Genomic DNA, 17,536 nt, shown 5'->3' with positions numbered 1-17,536 from the left:
CCCTCTTCCTAAAAACTTCCAGTTGCGTGAGCAATTATATGTATATGTGACATATATAGTCCCCCATGCCTGGCACCCACCCTTAACTGACTGTCTTTCATTCATTCTTCTCATCTTTAGTTACACTTCTTAGTGCTGGAAACTTGTCTCTGTACAGCTTCACCCACTGCCTAGTGCAGCAAGTGAGTCTGATTAGAGGTGCGAGCAGCCTAGTTTCAAAGACCAGCAGAAGAGAATTTTCTTTATTACCTGGAAAAATATAAGCATTGTTTCCCTGGCCTGCTTTGAAGGTTCGTCCATCCTTCAAGGTCACCAGGTCGAAGGGACTGCCACTGGCAAACAAGCATCGTCCCTGCGGAGGCAGAAAGACTAATCACATCTTTTGCCAGTCAGCTCCCAAAGAGCCTGCACTATGGAGCAATAACGTCGTTACGAAATACAGGGATGCCGGAGTCCTGCAGCTCCCAGTCAGCTTTAGGACTTATTCAGCAATGTACCAAGCACACAGCCGAACTGGAAAAGGCAAAACAGCGCTCCTGAATGCAACCAGACAAAAGTGCATCTTTAAATGCCTTGCTGACTCAAATCTCTCCAATCCTTGAATGACAACAACCAAACCCATGCTTCCCAGTAGAGCACAGCACAGCCTGGAAGAGGTAAGAGAAGCAGTGAGCACCTCTTCCTCCTGCAAATCTCTGGAAGGCAAAAGAAGAAAGCATGCCCATTTAATTGTGCAGCTCTCTAGGCAATGAGAGATACCTATTTGTTTTAACATTCATTGTTGTTTAAGACAGCAAAAACCTGGAGGAATTACTTGCATACAAAACAATTTACTTATGTTTTAAGTATAAGAGCGTTAATCAAAAAACACGGCCACAAGTCAGGACCCACCACCTTAAACATCGAACAAAAAGAGCGGAGTAATGGCCACTTCCAGGAGACTGAAATATAAGTACAGTACAAAAGGTCACTTGTTACCTGATGGTCGGGGCGGGGGGCAAGGAGAGGACTACTATATCATACTGTCTTTGAGAAATGAGAGCTCTGAGAGGAGTTAATAATGCAGTTTGAAAATAATATTTATCAGCATGAAATATTAAAACCAATCCAGAGTTTTGAACGTGAAATCCATCCTCCAGCTAAACAACCCTTTCCTCAAGCAGCAAATGCCCGTAAATGAAAAAAAATTGAATTTCTCTTGCATAATGAAGATAACACTATTTTAAAATATTTAAGTCTCCTCATGATCACTACATATGAGAATAAACTACTGAAGAAGCTAAAGACTCATGGAGCAGGCCTGAACGTTAGGGTGTAATGACAACGTGCAGAATACATGGATGCAGCTGAGGACAGGATCAAAAGCCAGCGACCACCAAAACACAGAAGAAGCCCACACTCCCCGCAGAGTGGCAGAGGGCACGGCATGCTTTTACAGGTGCCATCTAGTGGAAGAAGAGTAAGCGAAAGGAGGTTGGTGATGGTATCTTCATTTCATTAGTGACCTCCCATCTTAGCTAAGATTTCAAGCCAACCAGGACTAGGCTGTTTCTGAGGTTGGGGGACACTTCGGGATGACATTTCTCATCATTAATTGCCAAACTTTGTTAGTTAAATGACAAAGTAAGCAAAGTTAGAGAAGATTTTCTGTATCAAGATACAGATACTGTATCTTGAAGGGAAGGATATTATTACATTTTGAAGGGTGAATTGTGGGTAAACTGAGTACATTTGTGTTGTATTGAGCACATTTCAGAGAACTAAAGAGCACTATAAAAACAAACATTGGATATAGAGACAAATCGAAAAAGTCAAAAACATTAGAAAATTTACTAATAAGACTAGAATAAAGTTACACCCTTTCATTTACTGACCAGGAATACTTGCAACCCAAATGACCCACGTGTACAAACAATAGTTTATGGAAAATCATGACTGAAAGGACGTATGAACTCAATACAGAAAAAGCAAAGACCCTCTCGCCGCTATGCTTACACAGTAAAGATGTTTTACCACACCTGAACCTAACGAGATCTGTCTTGCTTCTGCACCTGCTGGTGACAGACACCCTGAAGTATACGTCCTCCTCCTGGAGACTCAGCACACAGCGATGGGATGAAGGAAAACCAAGTCTGCTCCCAGGAAACATTCATCGTTCTGTTGAGCTTTTGTAAATGTGCAAATAAAGCTGAGGCTGACCCTCCCTCAAACAGTTTTCCAGTAAGTTTCCCCCTGTGACCATCAGAGATGCCAGCAGCGCAGCTCTTTCGCCAGCTAATGGCTTGGCTCTGTAATTAACTTCTGTTTACTTTCAGACCAAGATATTGGAACCATGAATTTTATATCCTGAAACACTGCTAAAGTAATTTGTACTATTCTGGCTAATCCCCAGATGCAAAATATCTGAGAGAGATTAAACAATCTTCATTTAAAAGCAACATCGTTTACTGTTTAAAGCTAAGGTCTAGATTTTGTCCAGAGGCTGTTACTTCTGCCCAGAGCTCCCTCCTGGCCTGCACATCTCCGCAGCAGTAGTTCCCTCCAAACTGATGTGCCCACTAACACAGACGAGTCCGAGCTCTGGCTGTAGGGGAAAGCTCTACCATTTTTTCTCTGAAGGTAATACCACACCACGTATGCGATTTTAATGTTAAGAACTGCACTAATACTGGAAGGAAGTAATTCACATTTCTGCATCAAGAAACAAGGGAAGATATCCACCCACTCACTTTTACATATACGAGTCACTCGATTTGGGGCTGTATTAACAAAAATAAAGCCCCATCCCTGAAATCTTCAGGCGGGGCCTGTGGACAGGGGTGAGTTCACTGCGAGCTCGAGCCTAAGATTTAAAGGAAAGGAATCAGCAGCCAGTTCAAAGTTTTAAAGCTAGTACTGTCTGCTTCATACTTCCTCCTTGCCTCCCATCTCTTTCCCCTTAGGCTCTCTTCAAAGAAGGTTGGTTTTATATAAAAGCTGTGCAGAAGAATAAAGACTTACTATTAAAGACAAGCCCTAGATTTGAATACACCTGCCCTGAAATATGCTGGTGATAATGCCATTCTAAAAAAAACCAAAAAACAAACAAAAAAAAATGCCCCCCCCCAAACTCGCAGCGTTATTACTTTGGGATCAGAGTGCAAAATGAGATGCATTTATACTTAGTTCACTGCTTTGGACTTGTGGTGGCGCCAGGGTATGAGATTCAGGCGTGGTGACAGAGGAACATGAGGACACAGGGTCACCAGCAGAGACCTGTGCTTGAAGCACAGGTCTTCTCGGGTCACTGTTAATGATAACAACTGACCTGCAAACACTAGGAAATGACTGAGTGCAAAGCAGAAGTCTTGATTAGAAACAAGGACTTGTGCTGCCTTAAGAACTTTATCTAGAACGTGTCAGCTATTATATTTTAAAGGTTGTATCTAATCTCTATTTTGCTATTAACATAAGCTGTTTCTTTAGAAATTAAAACAATAAAAATTTGGTGGGAAAGATGAAATTGGTCAAAGCTACTAAACACTTAGTAACTAATGGTCTCTTCCTAAAAAAAGAAGCAACAGGATTTAGGCTATTTTAAGTTTATCAGCATGTAATTATTTAATAATCAAAATTTCTTTTCAAATCACCTCCAGTTACTTTAAGACAACAAGAAAGAAATCTATTATTACAGGAAGAAATTTCATGTAATAATCTGAGGAGTTTTTGCACTCTCACTGTCAGCAAGCAGTTCTATCATCAAGTGCCCAATAGGTCAACGTTTCAAAACGTCACATACCTCTGTTAACGTATATGCTTCCTCTGCCGTGCATTCAGCTTTCACTGTGGGGTTACTCAGTGCAAATATGATGGGTCGCTCGTTGATAGAGCCCATCGCTTTGATCACGTCATGCGAGAAAAGCCGTCCAGCTCCTGCAACCCCTGGAGTATACAGGAACACACAAAAATGGAATCAATTCTCAACTTCCCCAGGTCAGATGACGATTATAGATGAAGTCCACTGCCACTCCCAAAGACTGAGCAAACCAGCACAGCCTTGTCATTGCACAGGAGACAGAGACCAAGCACTGCTCTGATATCGGCTGCTTGAAAAATCTCATTCTTCGTAGGAACACCTAATTAATGTGCTCCAAAAGCCTGTTTTACATGCTTTTTTGTATTGATGTGCGTAAAGAATGCTTATCATTGCCCTGGATAAGCAAGAGGTGACTGCAGCTCTCTGAGGATGATTCATCCAAGTTGGGTGTTAACTGTACAACGCACTTTCCTTTCACATTGGCATTTCTAACCACACCTAAACACATAGATATAAATACATAAAAATGAATACACACCAGATGTAGACTTAAGGACAGCTACTCAGTCCAGAAAACGTTTCCCTCATCCCTCCCGGAAATGATTCCGTGTAAAGGGAGTTGTAACAGGAAATACTTGTAATCCCATCTGGCCTCTGGGGACAGCCACAGTTATAAATCGATACATATATAGGTATGGCATACATGTCAGTGACCTTATAGGTACTGGTGACCAGGGACCGCAGTACCAGACAACTTCTTCAAGTCAGGCTGCTGGCAGAAAAGCTGACTAGAGGAAGGGAGGATGGCCAAAAAAAAAAAAAAAATTACTCAAATTAGGAGACTCTTGTCTATCAGAAAATACAGTGGTTCCTGCCTCTGTTCTTTCCCTTGAGAAGCGTATTCTGATACATGATTTTTATTGCCCTTCACTGGAGTTTTGGTTCATTGCGGCCACGCAGTCTCTCAGAACATGCTCAGCGTTGTTCTGAGCAAGGTCACCGATGGGCAGGACAAGGACTGGAGCAAGCAGCTAACAACCACACAAGGCACAGAAGGAGCAGCACAGCTCCAGCGAAAGATACACTGAGAGATAACTTTCAGCTCTATGTATTTCCAAGCAGAAAATAGCCCTTGGTTTTTCTTTTTTACCCCAACAGAAATGCAGATCATCATCACCAACCTCCTTGGGACCACATTACCGAAAGCAAACACAGCAAATAACCAAGTTGTGGAAATACAGAAATGAAAATAACCTTACTTACCAATGATAGCTGAAGGCTGAAGTACATTCACTGCCTCTACAAATGTCTTTGGTATCTTCTCTGGAGCCTGGTGCGTAAATGGTTCTTGATTGGAATCTACTGTGTGTTCTCGGCCCTACACATTAAAGTTGATGCTGTTTGTGAGAAGGCCACAGAGAGCAGTGGTGATGTGTATTGTGGTATTTCCAGGCCTGATGCATTCTTACCTGAATCAGCAAACCATATTTGTCAAACATCCATATTTTCTTGTAGGCTTCCTCAGCAGAAATACCGCTTTCCATCATAGCCATAACTATGAGGTTTGCAATTCCCAGGGCAGCCTGACAGATTAAAGGACTTCTGTTTTTAATGAGCCACAAAATGGGTCTGTCATCACAAACACCACCCCACTCTAGATTCCCACAAAAATTATTTGTTAGGTCAGCTCTGAAACACAAGCAATGTTTGCGTAGATGGGGGCACATTCCTGGGATCAACAGCGTCGTGCCTTTAAGCAAGAAGAGAGGCAGCTCTTTTGGGTACTGTGCCCCGTGCTGGGCCTGTACCCGTTCAGCAGCTACAGCAAAGTGATCCAGCTGGACACTCAGAATGAGCTATTTGCTGCAGCCCTCCTTCCAAGAAATCATGGCCTAGCGTTTTGTGCCCAGCTGCTTTCTGTACCCCTCTCTGCTCTTGCTGCTGGTCATAGAGGCCACGTGGACAGAGAAGGCAACAGGGCAGAAAGTAGATGCTGGCAACGCTTCCCCTTCTTTCCACCTTTCTCACTGAATCATAATTTCATGGTAAAATCTCCTTCTACTACATACAAGTCTCTGATGATTTGAGAAGTCCATGTAACAACATGAAAGACTGAGCCCTAGCAAATGTTAAGTGCCTTTCAAATAGTCTTCTTCAAGCAGGTTCTCCCTTCTGTTAATGTATTTTAGCTGACCTTACATAAAGAGTTCTACAATAAATTTCAAAGGATGTGAACATCCAGATTTTACAGAACCAGAAAATATAACACAATACAATCTTTTGTTGTCCTAGAGACCTTAGGAGAACTCACCTCTCCTGCTCCTAGGAACAGCACTTTCTGCTCTGCAATTGGTTTACCAGTGGCTCTCTGTGCTGCCAACAGTCCTGCTAAGGCCACTGAAGCTGTTCCTACAAAAGCAATACAAACCTGAGAAGAGCTGAACAGATCTACATGGCAGATTATTCTTTCAGGCAATGTTTTTGCATATATGTTAACAAACATAAACAAAGCTCATACCTTGAATATCATCATTGAAGGTACAGTATTTCTCTCTGTATTTTCTCAAAAAACGAAAAGCATTGTGATTTCCGAAGTCTTCAAACTGGATAAGCGTGTTCTGGCCATACCTACAGAACACGGCAAATATTCTTATCATTAGATGCATGAACAAATTATTTTAAAACAAATCCTGCACTTAATCAATTATCTCTGGACAGAAAATCCCCTCAGGCTTTTCACTGCTTAAAACAGTTCCATCTCTGTTCTGTGTGTACTTAAAGATAACTACAAACAGCATATTCCAAGTCACAGAGAAAATGACTAGAGCCAGAAATACAGCCTATGTCTCCTGTCATCTAGTCCTATCTTCAGTAAATGACTTTTTATCTTTCGTAAATGACTTTCAAGGACAGTGTGTCATGGACTCTTTCTGCCAGTAGTTTTGGCCATATTCTTGCGTGGAAAATCCAGTGTCATACCTGTCTGTAATGGCTTCCATAAATTCATCAATTAGGTCATCATAGACCTGCGAGCGATCCCTTTTTTGGTACAGGCCCATATAAAATGGGTCTTTTAAGAGTGTCTGAAAAGCATAAATCAGAGAGAGCAGCAAGATGAGTCACCTCCTCAGTATACACTTCCCAGTGTTCACAGTAACACATTTTGCACCTTTCTCAAAGATACTGCATTTATATAGCCACTTTAACTGCCTCCAGTCTATATCAACACTCAGAAATATCAGCTGGCACTTGGGGTTGGTGATGGCTGCTTTTACAATGGAACAAATCAATACTGTGAACAATAAACTGCTTTAATAAATTGGATTCACATTTCCAGCCTCTCAAAGTCAGGTCAATTTGCCTGTCTATTTTACAGTGTACCAGCATTCAAATTACTTCCAAATGCACCATTTCACTGTCACATTAACTGGAGTTTTTCAGTAACTGATATATAGCTACAAAGCAAATTGCCTTTAAATAAAATATTTGATTTCATTTTAAAACAAAGCGCTCAAATAAAAATCTCCTCTTAGTACTAAATACTTTTAACAATTATAGCAAGAGTTTATGGCAGGTGAAGTTTAGTCAAACTCACTGTATTATCAGTTCCAACGTCGATACATACAGGCAAGCATTTATCTGGATGTATACCTGCACACGCCGTATACAGACACAGTTTTCCTACTGGAATTCCCATTCCATAGACACCTAGGTCTCCAAGACCCAGTATTCTTTCTCCGTCCGTGACAACAACGGCCTGCAAACAAAAACAAGTGAAGTCATATATGATTTCTGGAATTTATAAAGCTTAGAGTAATGTTAACTGTGCTTTTTCCAGGCAAAAATTCAAGTATGTTTATACAGTTAAACCAAGTATGAATAGATTACAAATAATTTTTATTTTTTTAAATCTGAAATGATAACATTTTACTGCTTGCCCATTTTACCCAAGCAGAAAGTAGACAAGATAATACCAGAATCTGCTGAGCTCCTTTTTGTCTGCTGAAAGCTACTGCCTAAATTCCTGAAAGCAAAGTGGGAAGAATCCAGGCCAGAAGAATCCAGGAGCAGCTTGTAACTCAGGTATATGATTTCCACTCCTAAATCCGGACAGCAAGAAGTCTGGATGAGTATTATCCACCTCATCTGCTTTTCTGGTTTCGGATCCAGCTGGGTCACATAGATTTAATGGTAAAACCTGGGTCTCCCAGCTATCACTTCTATCTTCTTATCTGAGGACACGATCACCTCTCCCAAAGCTATGTAATATAGTAAATAAGACCCAGAGGTGCACCCGCTAGCACCTCCCAGATGGAATGATAAAGTAAAACAAAAGACCGGCAAACCTAGTTCTGATCATCACTGTTTACTCAAACTGTAAACCTCATATTTATAACAAAACACAGTTCAAGAGATGTTTTGTTTTCATTAACTATATTTGCCATCATTGTCAAACAACTGCCAAGGATGCCTGATTTAGCGTTAATTTTTCCATGAAATATCAACCAATTCTGGGAACTCAACTCAGATCAAATAACAATTAGAAAAAAAAGAATTATATAGTGATAGTACCTTAACGTCATTCTCTGGCCAGTTGTTCACAATTGATCTTATATGACCTCTGTCTGAGATAGAAATAAATAATCCTCTGTAAGAAAAAAACAAACCAGAAATATTTTATAGGTGGTAATTAGAAATTTCACCTTGCTTTCTAAAACAAAATTTTGAACAGTAAAATTTTCATGAAAATAAATTATAAGTCTGGAAATCAATTACATAAAACAGTGAAAAGACAATTAATTTTCTAACAAGCTTAAGTCTATCTGGCTACTCTATCACTTTAAAACAAAATCAGAAGCAGAGAAAATACTGGTCATGATGCTACTTGGATTTTAAAGTCCTACAGAGAGCCAGCTCAAATACTCCACTAGGGCAAAACACCTCTGGTGTTTGTTTCAGCAAGACGGGACAGGACCTACTCTCCCTGAAAGGATGCAAGAAGGGAATATGACCCTAAGCCTGGTTTTACCTTGGTGCATCTCTCTTCACAACATTACAGAAGGAGAGAAGAGGGGAAAGCAAGGAAAGGCAGGGACTGACCACACTGTCTGCTCTGGGAAGAGAAGAACAGCATTCCCCAAACTGCAGGAAAAAGGGAGGGGAGAAAAAGAGGCAGCAAGGAGCAGAGGTGAAGCACAGAATCGACCATAGCTATTCCACTTGCTGCAAGACATTTGTAGTTAGGGGGAAAGGCGGGGACTGTAACAGATAATATAACTTGGACAGCGCTGGTTCTGGAAAGAAAGGGAGCACATCCTGAGCTCCCGTACATGTTGCCATTCACAGATAAACAACTTCTAGAGGACAGTTTTCAAACTGGCCTGCAATACACATGGAGGAGAGGAAACAGGGAGGAAGCACATAAGAGCTAAATGTACATGTATCACATTCTCTGCCCTAGATTAGGAACAAAAACTGTCAGCTTTTTACTGTCTATCACAGCAGCTGCACTGTGCAGTGCAGTCCTTAGGGAAGTGAAAGATTAGCCCTTTTCTGCACTGCACTGAAACCCTCAAGTAAGAGGGCTCTTGAAATACATAGAAATATCATGGAAATGAGCTGAAATGAATGACAATCTGAATTGCTTTCCTCAACACGGAGCTAATAACCTGAACTGCTATTTTGAATCACTGCTGAACCCAATTCAGACCCCAACCAAGCACACTTACTGCTTCAACATCACTGAAAAGGGCTCCCAGTAGCAATCACTTTAATACAAGGAATATTGCACTCAACAGGGTATGCTGAGCCACCTCAAGCTGCAGTCTCTCCTTCCCTGCTTTGCCAAGGACTCTCCCTAAACCACAGCTCACCAGCCTCTGCATCCAAGATGTAATGACTTACTGCTCCGTAGACCACCGTAAGTCTCTCCAACGTGGCGAGCTTTGGCCACTTCTAGTGGGAAAACACTGGTCACAGCTTCGATTCTGACACAGTCGTCGTTGCCCTGAGCTTCTTACAGCAAATCTGCCAATGTGCATGTGCTCATGTTTCTGTGTCTCCGAGCAGGCTGCAAGCAGGTTTGCCTTGACTGGTGAAGTGCAGAGGAATATATCTAATGAACCTAACTGAAGTTTGCCCTCCTTAGCAGAGTGTCAGACCAGATGACTTCCAGAGACCCTTTCAATCTATATTTTTCTCTGAATGTGCTGCTCCTCTCCAGATTCCCAGCTCCACAGATGTGATTTCAAGAGCTGGAGAAAACCACAGCAATATCCTGGGAATGCAAGTGCAGCATGGCCTCCTGGGGAGAGCCGGAAATAGGGCTGAAGCCCTTCACTTTTGTTCTTTTTTTCCCAAATAATCTGGCTCTTCAGTTGTTATTAGTGAACCAGCCTAACTTTAATGTACCTGAATCCAAATGAAAATGAAATAAAGCATTTCCAAACCTCAGAGAAGTATATAGAGAAAGTGATAATAAAAGTAGTAGCAGTGTATATATATATGTATCATTCTTACTTTGGTCGCCTGAAGATGTGTCCATACTGGGAGCAGGCAAGGCCTACTGTTGGTGTATATACAATGGGCATTAACCGCTCAATATCATCTTGTAATACCCTATAGAATAATTTTTCATTTCTCTCTTGGATTCCCATTATGTAGATATACCTGCAATAAAGCAAAGGAAAAAAAATATGTTTCACATTTATGCTTATGTAAAATAATGTGAAAAATGGCAAAGCAAAAAAACAATCTTGCTTCACACTATATCTTCATAAAATTCCTTCCTCCTCTCAAGTCAGGCTTTGAGAACTACACAAAAGTTGTAAAGGAAAGAGTAGCAGTACTAAAAAGCGGCAATAAAAATAACTGATAATGACATACCATGGATGCTAACAAATTAAGGCACAAATATGCATTATGATATAAGATAGCCCATGGATTTATTACAGGATACAGCTGGGAGTCTCATTACTGCTTAAAAAAATATATCAGTGAAAGAATATTTCAGCTAAAAAAGGAGGTCTTTACAGTAAAATCTTCTTAATCATAACATTAACACAGCTGCAAAACTAATCAGCTCCTAGCAGAAGTCCGCTTTGAAGGACACAACTCAGTGTGTACATTAAGCCTTCATTTTTGCCAATTTATATACCAGCCGATCAGGTACCAATTCACATCCAGCTTAGCTGACTGGCGGTGTATAGACCATTAATTAGGGATTATCTTAGGTTACAGCTACTGCATACTTTGATTTGATCATTTCAGATCAGCAGGTGAAATGACATGGATTTAGAAGTTATCTTTCAGTTGCCATGAGGACAGAGTTTTTACATGGTCCAGTATGCTTCAAATCATCCTAATGCTACTCTTGCCTTTACGAGGCTGCATATTTTCTGTGCAAATATTCACATATTTATATGAAAATGGTAACAGAACATGCCATTTTAACAAAATAAAACATCCTATACTTTTTCCATCCAAATAGTGGGTTTAAAAAAAAATTGATCTCAAAGAACTACTCATTAAGAGCCTCAAAATATTACGGTTGTATTTTCCTTCTAGCAACAATTACAATACAAGATAAACATTACTTTTCACATCTAATTAGCAAGTTACCTAAACTCACACAAGTTTTTCTGGTGTTCTCCAGAGCTAAAAAATAATTCTGTGCTCTGACAACCTGCCAGCCAAATCTTACCTACTATAGAACCATAACAGCAAGGTCTTCAGAAAGCTGCTGCTCCTAAGTCTGCAGCTCAGCTACTGGCAAATCTGTGTACATTCTTTTTTGTTGCCTCATGACTATGCAATGTTACAAAATTGCTCCCCAACCTCATTTAGTTACATAAGGCACTAATGAACGAAGTTTGTACAAAATTGAAAATAACATCCAACAACCGGAAAACTTAGTGGAGGCCAAGAAAGCGTGTGTGGTCATCCCAATGAAGTATTTTTACACCAATTCCTCTACCAGCCTGACAAAGCAAGGCTGGAGGAGTGCTTACTTTTCCAGGGGGTCATTCATTTTTGCCAAATTCTTATGGAAGCGTAAGGCTTGAATGTCTTGTGTCTCTATTTTAGGAGGTAGAAGTCCTTGCAACCCAAGCATCTGTCGTTCCTGTAGCGTGAAGGCCATGCCCTGAAAACAAAAGAGAGGTGAGAAACACTTAGTTTTTTTCTAGCAGTTCTATTTATAATGTATTTGTCATTTCTGACTATCCACTTCCAGGATACCCATGCACACTGCTCAGAGTACACCAAATATTATTGGACCAATGTCTCTTTGGAGAAAAAAGACATCTTGTCCTATTTTACAGGCTGGAGAACTGAACAAAGAAGCAATTATTACATTGTTTGGCAAACAGCAGCACTGAACCCAGACCTCGCTTCTGTCCTTCAACCACCAGCTCATGCAAAATCATAGCGAGAAAATTTGGTTGCTGCGTTTCCCGCCAGCTGTGGCGGCCCTGCATCCCTCTCGTGTTGCAGGAGCCACAGTTAGCAGAGGTGGGATATAGCTGCCCCTGTCTGGGCTCTCCTCATCCATTGGTGCCCTTCTGACCGCCGGCTCGCTGTAGCTCTGGGTCCTCACACCTTCCCTAGGTCTCACTGTCCTCTGTAAAACTGGAAACAACTAAGAGATTCCACGGCAGGTATGCTGAGATTTAAAAGTAAAAAGAAAAAACAAAGACAGGTGGTTACTGGAATGTTTCAAAGGCTGACCAGGAACATACAGGTCACCTAACCCTGTCCCTGCAATCACAGCCAGTAACACTGAATCATGACAGCTTTCTCCAAATTGCTCCATTTTTGTCCATATTTCTAATAATCTAGCCAGACCCTAGAAGGTTACTGAATTGCCCTAATGCTTCTACTGAGATCACAACCAGTCCTTCCTCTTTAATTAGGGCAAGTGCTAATTTCTTAATATCTTCATTTTTCTACTACCAAATGGTCTTTTCTGTAACAAATTAAGTCTCAAAAGAGTTAAATCACAAAAATACCCCACCATTGCCATTCTTCTCTGTTGCAAGGTGGATTGAGTTTTACTTTAAAAGCTGAAGATCACTGCTGAAAGAAAAAATAATTTAAAACCTTTTAATATTCTGATTTTAAAATTAATTGCAGTATACATTAGGTCCTAACATGACTCTAATCCTTAAGACATTTTGAGTTATTTAACAATAATATTCAAGCAGGCATTAACGACTGGCACTTCACTTAATATACTTAACGGCCTGCTGTGAGCTACCTGTAGATAAAGAGGTACCATCACAGGGCAATTATGTCCTAGGCATAACTTTGCAAAACTTAGCTGATACAAAACCTGACCTCAGAGCCAAAGCTGCTTAAATGCAAACCTCATTCTGGCCGTAACTGACTCCAATTTAAGTTTGCTCCTGCCAAAAGAAAAACAATAAATTTTCTTTACTTGAATTTATTCAGCTGGGTTGGTTTAGTGAATGGTTAATCAGTATTTGAGAAAGTAGGAGCTGAAAATGCAGGAAAGACTTCCCTGTGCCTCTGTGCCCTATCAATCCATCAGTAAAAGCAGAACCTCAAAGGGAGAGGGCTGTTCCTCCAAATGTTTTGAAAGCAAAGGAAACAAGAAACATCAGATCTACTAACAAACTGAGATTCCTTTGTTTGCTAAAGCAGCTAGATTAAAAAACAAAAGCACGCTTTCTCAAATTTACCCACACCTAAAGCAGATTAACTGCCATGTTAAAAGAAAAAAAAAACATTTTAAAATGTTGTTTTATGTCAACTACCCTATAAATTCCATCTGCAGTCAGACAAATCGTAAGAAAAAGTTTTAATGAAACATTTGCCCATTTCAGAATAACAAAAAATAAAATTAGCAATTAGAATATATGTATTTTCACCTCTGTAGATGGTTGAATAGATTTTCATATGTATTTGTAAAAGTACTTGCACCTTTGTATTTATATAAAGTATATATATTTCTTACAAAGAGAAAACGTGGTTTTAAGAGGCTATAATTCATTGTAATTTAGCATACTTGAATTGTTTATAAACAACGCAGATCAACTACACCTTAGGAAATCCATAATTAAATACAGTTGATTTTGATTTATATCATTTTTCTCTTTATTTATTCAAAGTCATTACTATCATTCATTCTGACTATACTGTTTTAAGCACTCCACCTGCTTTCTGGTACTAACTGCACACTATAATCTAAAGTAATAAAATATCTGAAGGTTCAGAAAGCAAGCTAGTCTACCTCAAGGAGGAAAAAAATAGATCAAAAATGAAAAATAAAATTAGAAAAGCTTGAAGTATTTATCCCCAAAATAGACTGATCCCATACATGTCTAAGATTTAGCTTCCAATGTAACAGACTTGACATTTAATATTAAATCCAATTTATTCTTTTTTTAATTATCTGTGAGTCACTTGCAAGTCTTTTTTTTTTTTTCCCCTCATGTACTTGTTATGCTCATGTATTCTTCCGCTACTTTCTGTAAGCAAACTGCAGATTGTCGCTTATTCCTCATCTTTTTACCCTGGGTGCTTGTCATTTGTAGGTCACGTGTAGTGGTCGCAGCCACTGTAGCCTCGTGATGCCTTTTCCTGATAAACAAATTGAGGAATAAAACATTGCAGATGGGAACAGAATCAGCAAGCAGCAGAGGCACGAGGAACAAGCCAAGGGGAACAGACAGCAAATGCCATCTTCTCCCCGCAGTTCAGACACACTTCTTCAGCAAGACCGTAAGTATTCAGATGGATACAAATAAATTAGCTGAACATCGCTGAATCGAAATATATTTCAAGGGATTTTTTGACCAGTTTTCAAACAGTTTTTGAAGAAGTTCAAGGGATTTTTTTTCTCCAGATATTTTTTTTTAATCTTTGGAACTCAGTATATAAATAATTAATTGTGGCACTAGCTTATCTTGAGAGTTGAAACAGGCAAACAAAAACTCATCAAGAAGCTAGTCAACTGAACCAGTGATACGTTACTTTTATTTCCAAATTACACTATTTATTTCCAAAGCAGAAAAATTCCTACTACCACTATAATTCAATTATTATAAAGAATTTACTTCAGTTCCATTTCTACATCCTTCACAAGAGTCATTAGAAGATTCTCGAGGAACGTAAACACATTTGTTACAGTTGCATGAAACTGAAATAGGCAAAAATATGCATCAGCTGTCTTCCATTTTTCCTTACCTAAGTTTGTTACCACCATCAGTTTACACCTTTTAAAAACAACCATTTCTCAATGCATGCCATATTCAGGATATGGAGCTAAACACAGCTGGGAAACATCTGTAGTATTTTAACGGTTACTTTAGGCACTACAAAAAATAGAAATGCCAAAAGATTTATGCTGTTAAGAAGAAAAAAAAGTTAGCCTCTTATCAGGAGATATATAAACACTTGTCAATAAAGTTATTAGTATCTATCTGGTCTAAGATACGCTAAAAGCCAGAATCCTATTAGTGGTACTTCACTTACCAAGCTAACATTTTACTCTAAACCAGCTGAAACATCTCACTAGCAAAACCTAAAGCCTCCCTTTCAGAAATTGTTCATAAAATCCCTTAAAATAAAATCTGTTTAATCTCCATTATTGGCACAGACACTGCAAGATGACTTTCTCTTAACTTCCCTGTACACTAAAACCCAGTGAAAATAAACCACCTGGGTCCTCAATAATACTACCAAATGAGCCCTCAGGTTTGTATTAGCAGAACAGCTAATGTCACGTTTATTCAATTTATTCAGATTTTTTCAGCCTACAGGCAACCTAGATTTTCAGCGTACCTGGAGTCACAGGAACTTTAAACACAATGAATTCTTTAGGTGGTACTAAGTACTGCCAGCTGTTGGTTTGTGAGTATGACAATTAAGCCACACTATGTTAAAAGATGCATTTTAATTTCCGAATGCCATCAGCCTCCCTACACAAATTTAATCCTCCTTCCAACTAGAACATAACAAATTTAGTCCAGAAGAGCACTATAAAATACCCAGAGCCCTTTCCTAGGCTTGCTGTATTCCTATTCATTATCTTGGTCCACGACCATCAGCTGCTTCTTGGTTTGCATTTGGGACTCAGGGGTTGCTCCCCGTGTAGCACCCGGCACGATGGAGATCTTCCTCAAACGTGCTCTGCCTAAGAGCTACAGTATTACACAAATTTTTTAGCCTCCTCCCCTCCTTCTAGCATCTCCAGTGCTGTTTGTCAGCCGCCAGGCAATCAGGGGGCACGCGGGCATTTGCAATGCTGGGACTGATGTTCTCAAAGGCACTGAAGATCCCACCACCTACTCCACTGCCCAATTTCCATTGGTTTCAGCTGCAATTAAGCACATAAATACTCTAACGATTTGGGCTTAGGTCATAGGAATCATTTTTTCATTTCATTTGACCCACAGTGTTGGGTGGGCTTTTTCAGTGTGTTTTGCACTGACTTTCGCTTAGATTAGTTTCCTTAATCCTCTTTACAGCTTAGAAGTAACAGGTGTCCTTTTTGGACAACACAGACAAGGCATGGACTGTACCTAGGAAAAAAAACAGCACATTCAAAGACTACAAGTTAAATAATTAATATAGACAAATTTATCACACTAAAATCAACATAACGCTACAGAAAAAAAAAAGAAAAAGAAGTGTTGATGGTCTTTCCTTTTATTTATTTATTTTTAAGACAGGACAAGCTCCCATTTAATCATTGCATACTGTGCCTTTAATGCACTAGTTATCTGGCACAAGGATCTTACTTTGGCCTAACCAGTGGACTTCGCTACACAAAGCTAATGGTGCGATAAATACCAAAATAAAAAAAAAAATCCAGTTGCCCACTTCACATGAAGGCGAGTAGGAGACCAGAACCTTGCCAGGACCTTCATAGCACTACTGGTAAATAGTACTGTGAGGTTTCTGAGCAGAAAAGTATCAGGTGAGACAAAATTTAATAATAAGGCTTGAGGGAAAACTGTATAGGAAGAGATATTTTTACCTGTTCTCATAAATGCTTTGAAGCATTTTTAAAAAATAGTATAGTTTATAACAATCCCATTCAAAGCCCTTGATAAAGATGTAAATGCAGAATATATCCAAATGCAGATACTGTTTGGAAGCTATGAATTAGCCTACTTCACAGGGAAGATTTAATAAAATGGATCTCATGTAACTACTAATCATTGTCATAACACTCAGCAGTGTATCCTAGGCTTTGAAGTAGTACCATAAACTACATTTTCAAAATAAAGTAGATTTTACTTGGGATTGCGGGCTTTTTCTTAAGTGTGCTTCCCTTTGCTAAATCTCAAAGTTCACTATTGCACAACATGTCTCCAGTGCAAATTAATATGTTCACTCATAAGAATCAAAGGTGTACTTGCTATCAGAAACATAGATCCAAAGTTTATCTGTGTTTATATACATAGTATATAATATGCGGATCTCCTTCGATTTCTTTCCTCTTTCATTTTTTAAACAGAATTTAACATCTTTCATCTTCCACAAACAGCACTTCATACTGGCAGGAGGCAGGGGGCTCAAGTACAACATAAAGTGAAAGCTTTTTAAATTTTCCCCATCAAGAGCAGGGCTACTAAAATGGCCAGCTGCAGTCTAGATATTAATTGCAATAAAATTGTATACTTAGAGCTCTCTTACACCATAGTCGCCTGTGTTTCTTTGAGATTTTGAGTCTTACTGTCCTTGCCTCTCCATGAGCAGGGCCCGGCAGAA

At 39.6% G+C, this 17,536-nt stretch overlaps 1 protein-coding gene across 5 annotated transcripts in view; it reads right to left on the bottom strand.

Moving 5' to 3' along the window:
- Nucleotides 1-17,536, bottom strand: part of ME2 (malic enzyme 2) — a 36,832-nt gene that overhangs the window by 7,287 nt on the left and 12,009 nt on the right. For 3 of the 5 annotated variants that reach the window (XM_062599678.1, XM_062599683.1, XM_062599679.1), the window contains exons 3-13: nucleotides 11,806-11,939; nucleotides 10,316-10,465; nucleotides 8,369-8,444; nucleotides 7,392-7,553; nucleotides 6,776-6,879; nucleotides 6,315-6,424; nucleotides 6,108-6,205; nucleotides 5,266-5,379; nucleotides 5,060-5,174; nucleotides 3,779-3,921; nucleotides 250-352 (exon numbers count right to left, since the gene is read on the bottom strand). In XM_062599678.1, the coding sequence (XP_062455662.1) occupies nucleotides 250-352; nucleotides 3,779-3,921; nucleotides 5,060-5,174; nucleotides 5,266-5,379; nucleotides 6,108-6,205; nucleotides 6,315-6,424; nucleotides 6,776-6,879; nucleotides 7,392-7,553; nucleotides 8,369-8,444; nucleotides 10,316-10,465; nucleotides 11,806-11,939 (1,309 nt within the window). Of the gene's footprint in view, nucleotides 1-249; nucleotides 353-3,778; nucleotides 3,922-5,059; nucleotides 5,175-5,265; nucleotides 5,380-6,107; nucleotides 6,206-6,314; nucleotides 6,425-6,775; nucleotides 6,880-7,391; nucleotides 7,554-8,368; nucleotides 8,445-10,315; nucleotides 10,466-11,805; nucleotides 11,940-12,149; nucleotides 12,459-17,536 lie in introns of all 5 variants that reach the window. The other 2 variants (XM_062599680.1, XM_062599682.1) reach the window with 2 other exon arrangements.

Source organism: Rhea pennata, chromosome Z, assembly GCF_028389875.1.
Source record: "Rhea pennata isolate bPtePen1 chromosome Z, bPtePen1.pri, whole genome shotgun sequence".
NCBI classification, from domain to species: domain Eukaryota; kingdom Metazoa; phylum Chordata; class Aves; order Rheiformes; family Rheidae; genus Rhea; species Rhea pennata.
Note: the sequence above shows the minus strand (reverse complement) of the source record. Positions and strands in the feature narration are given on the sequence as shown.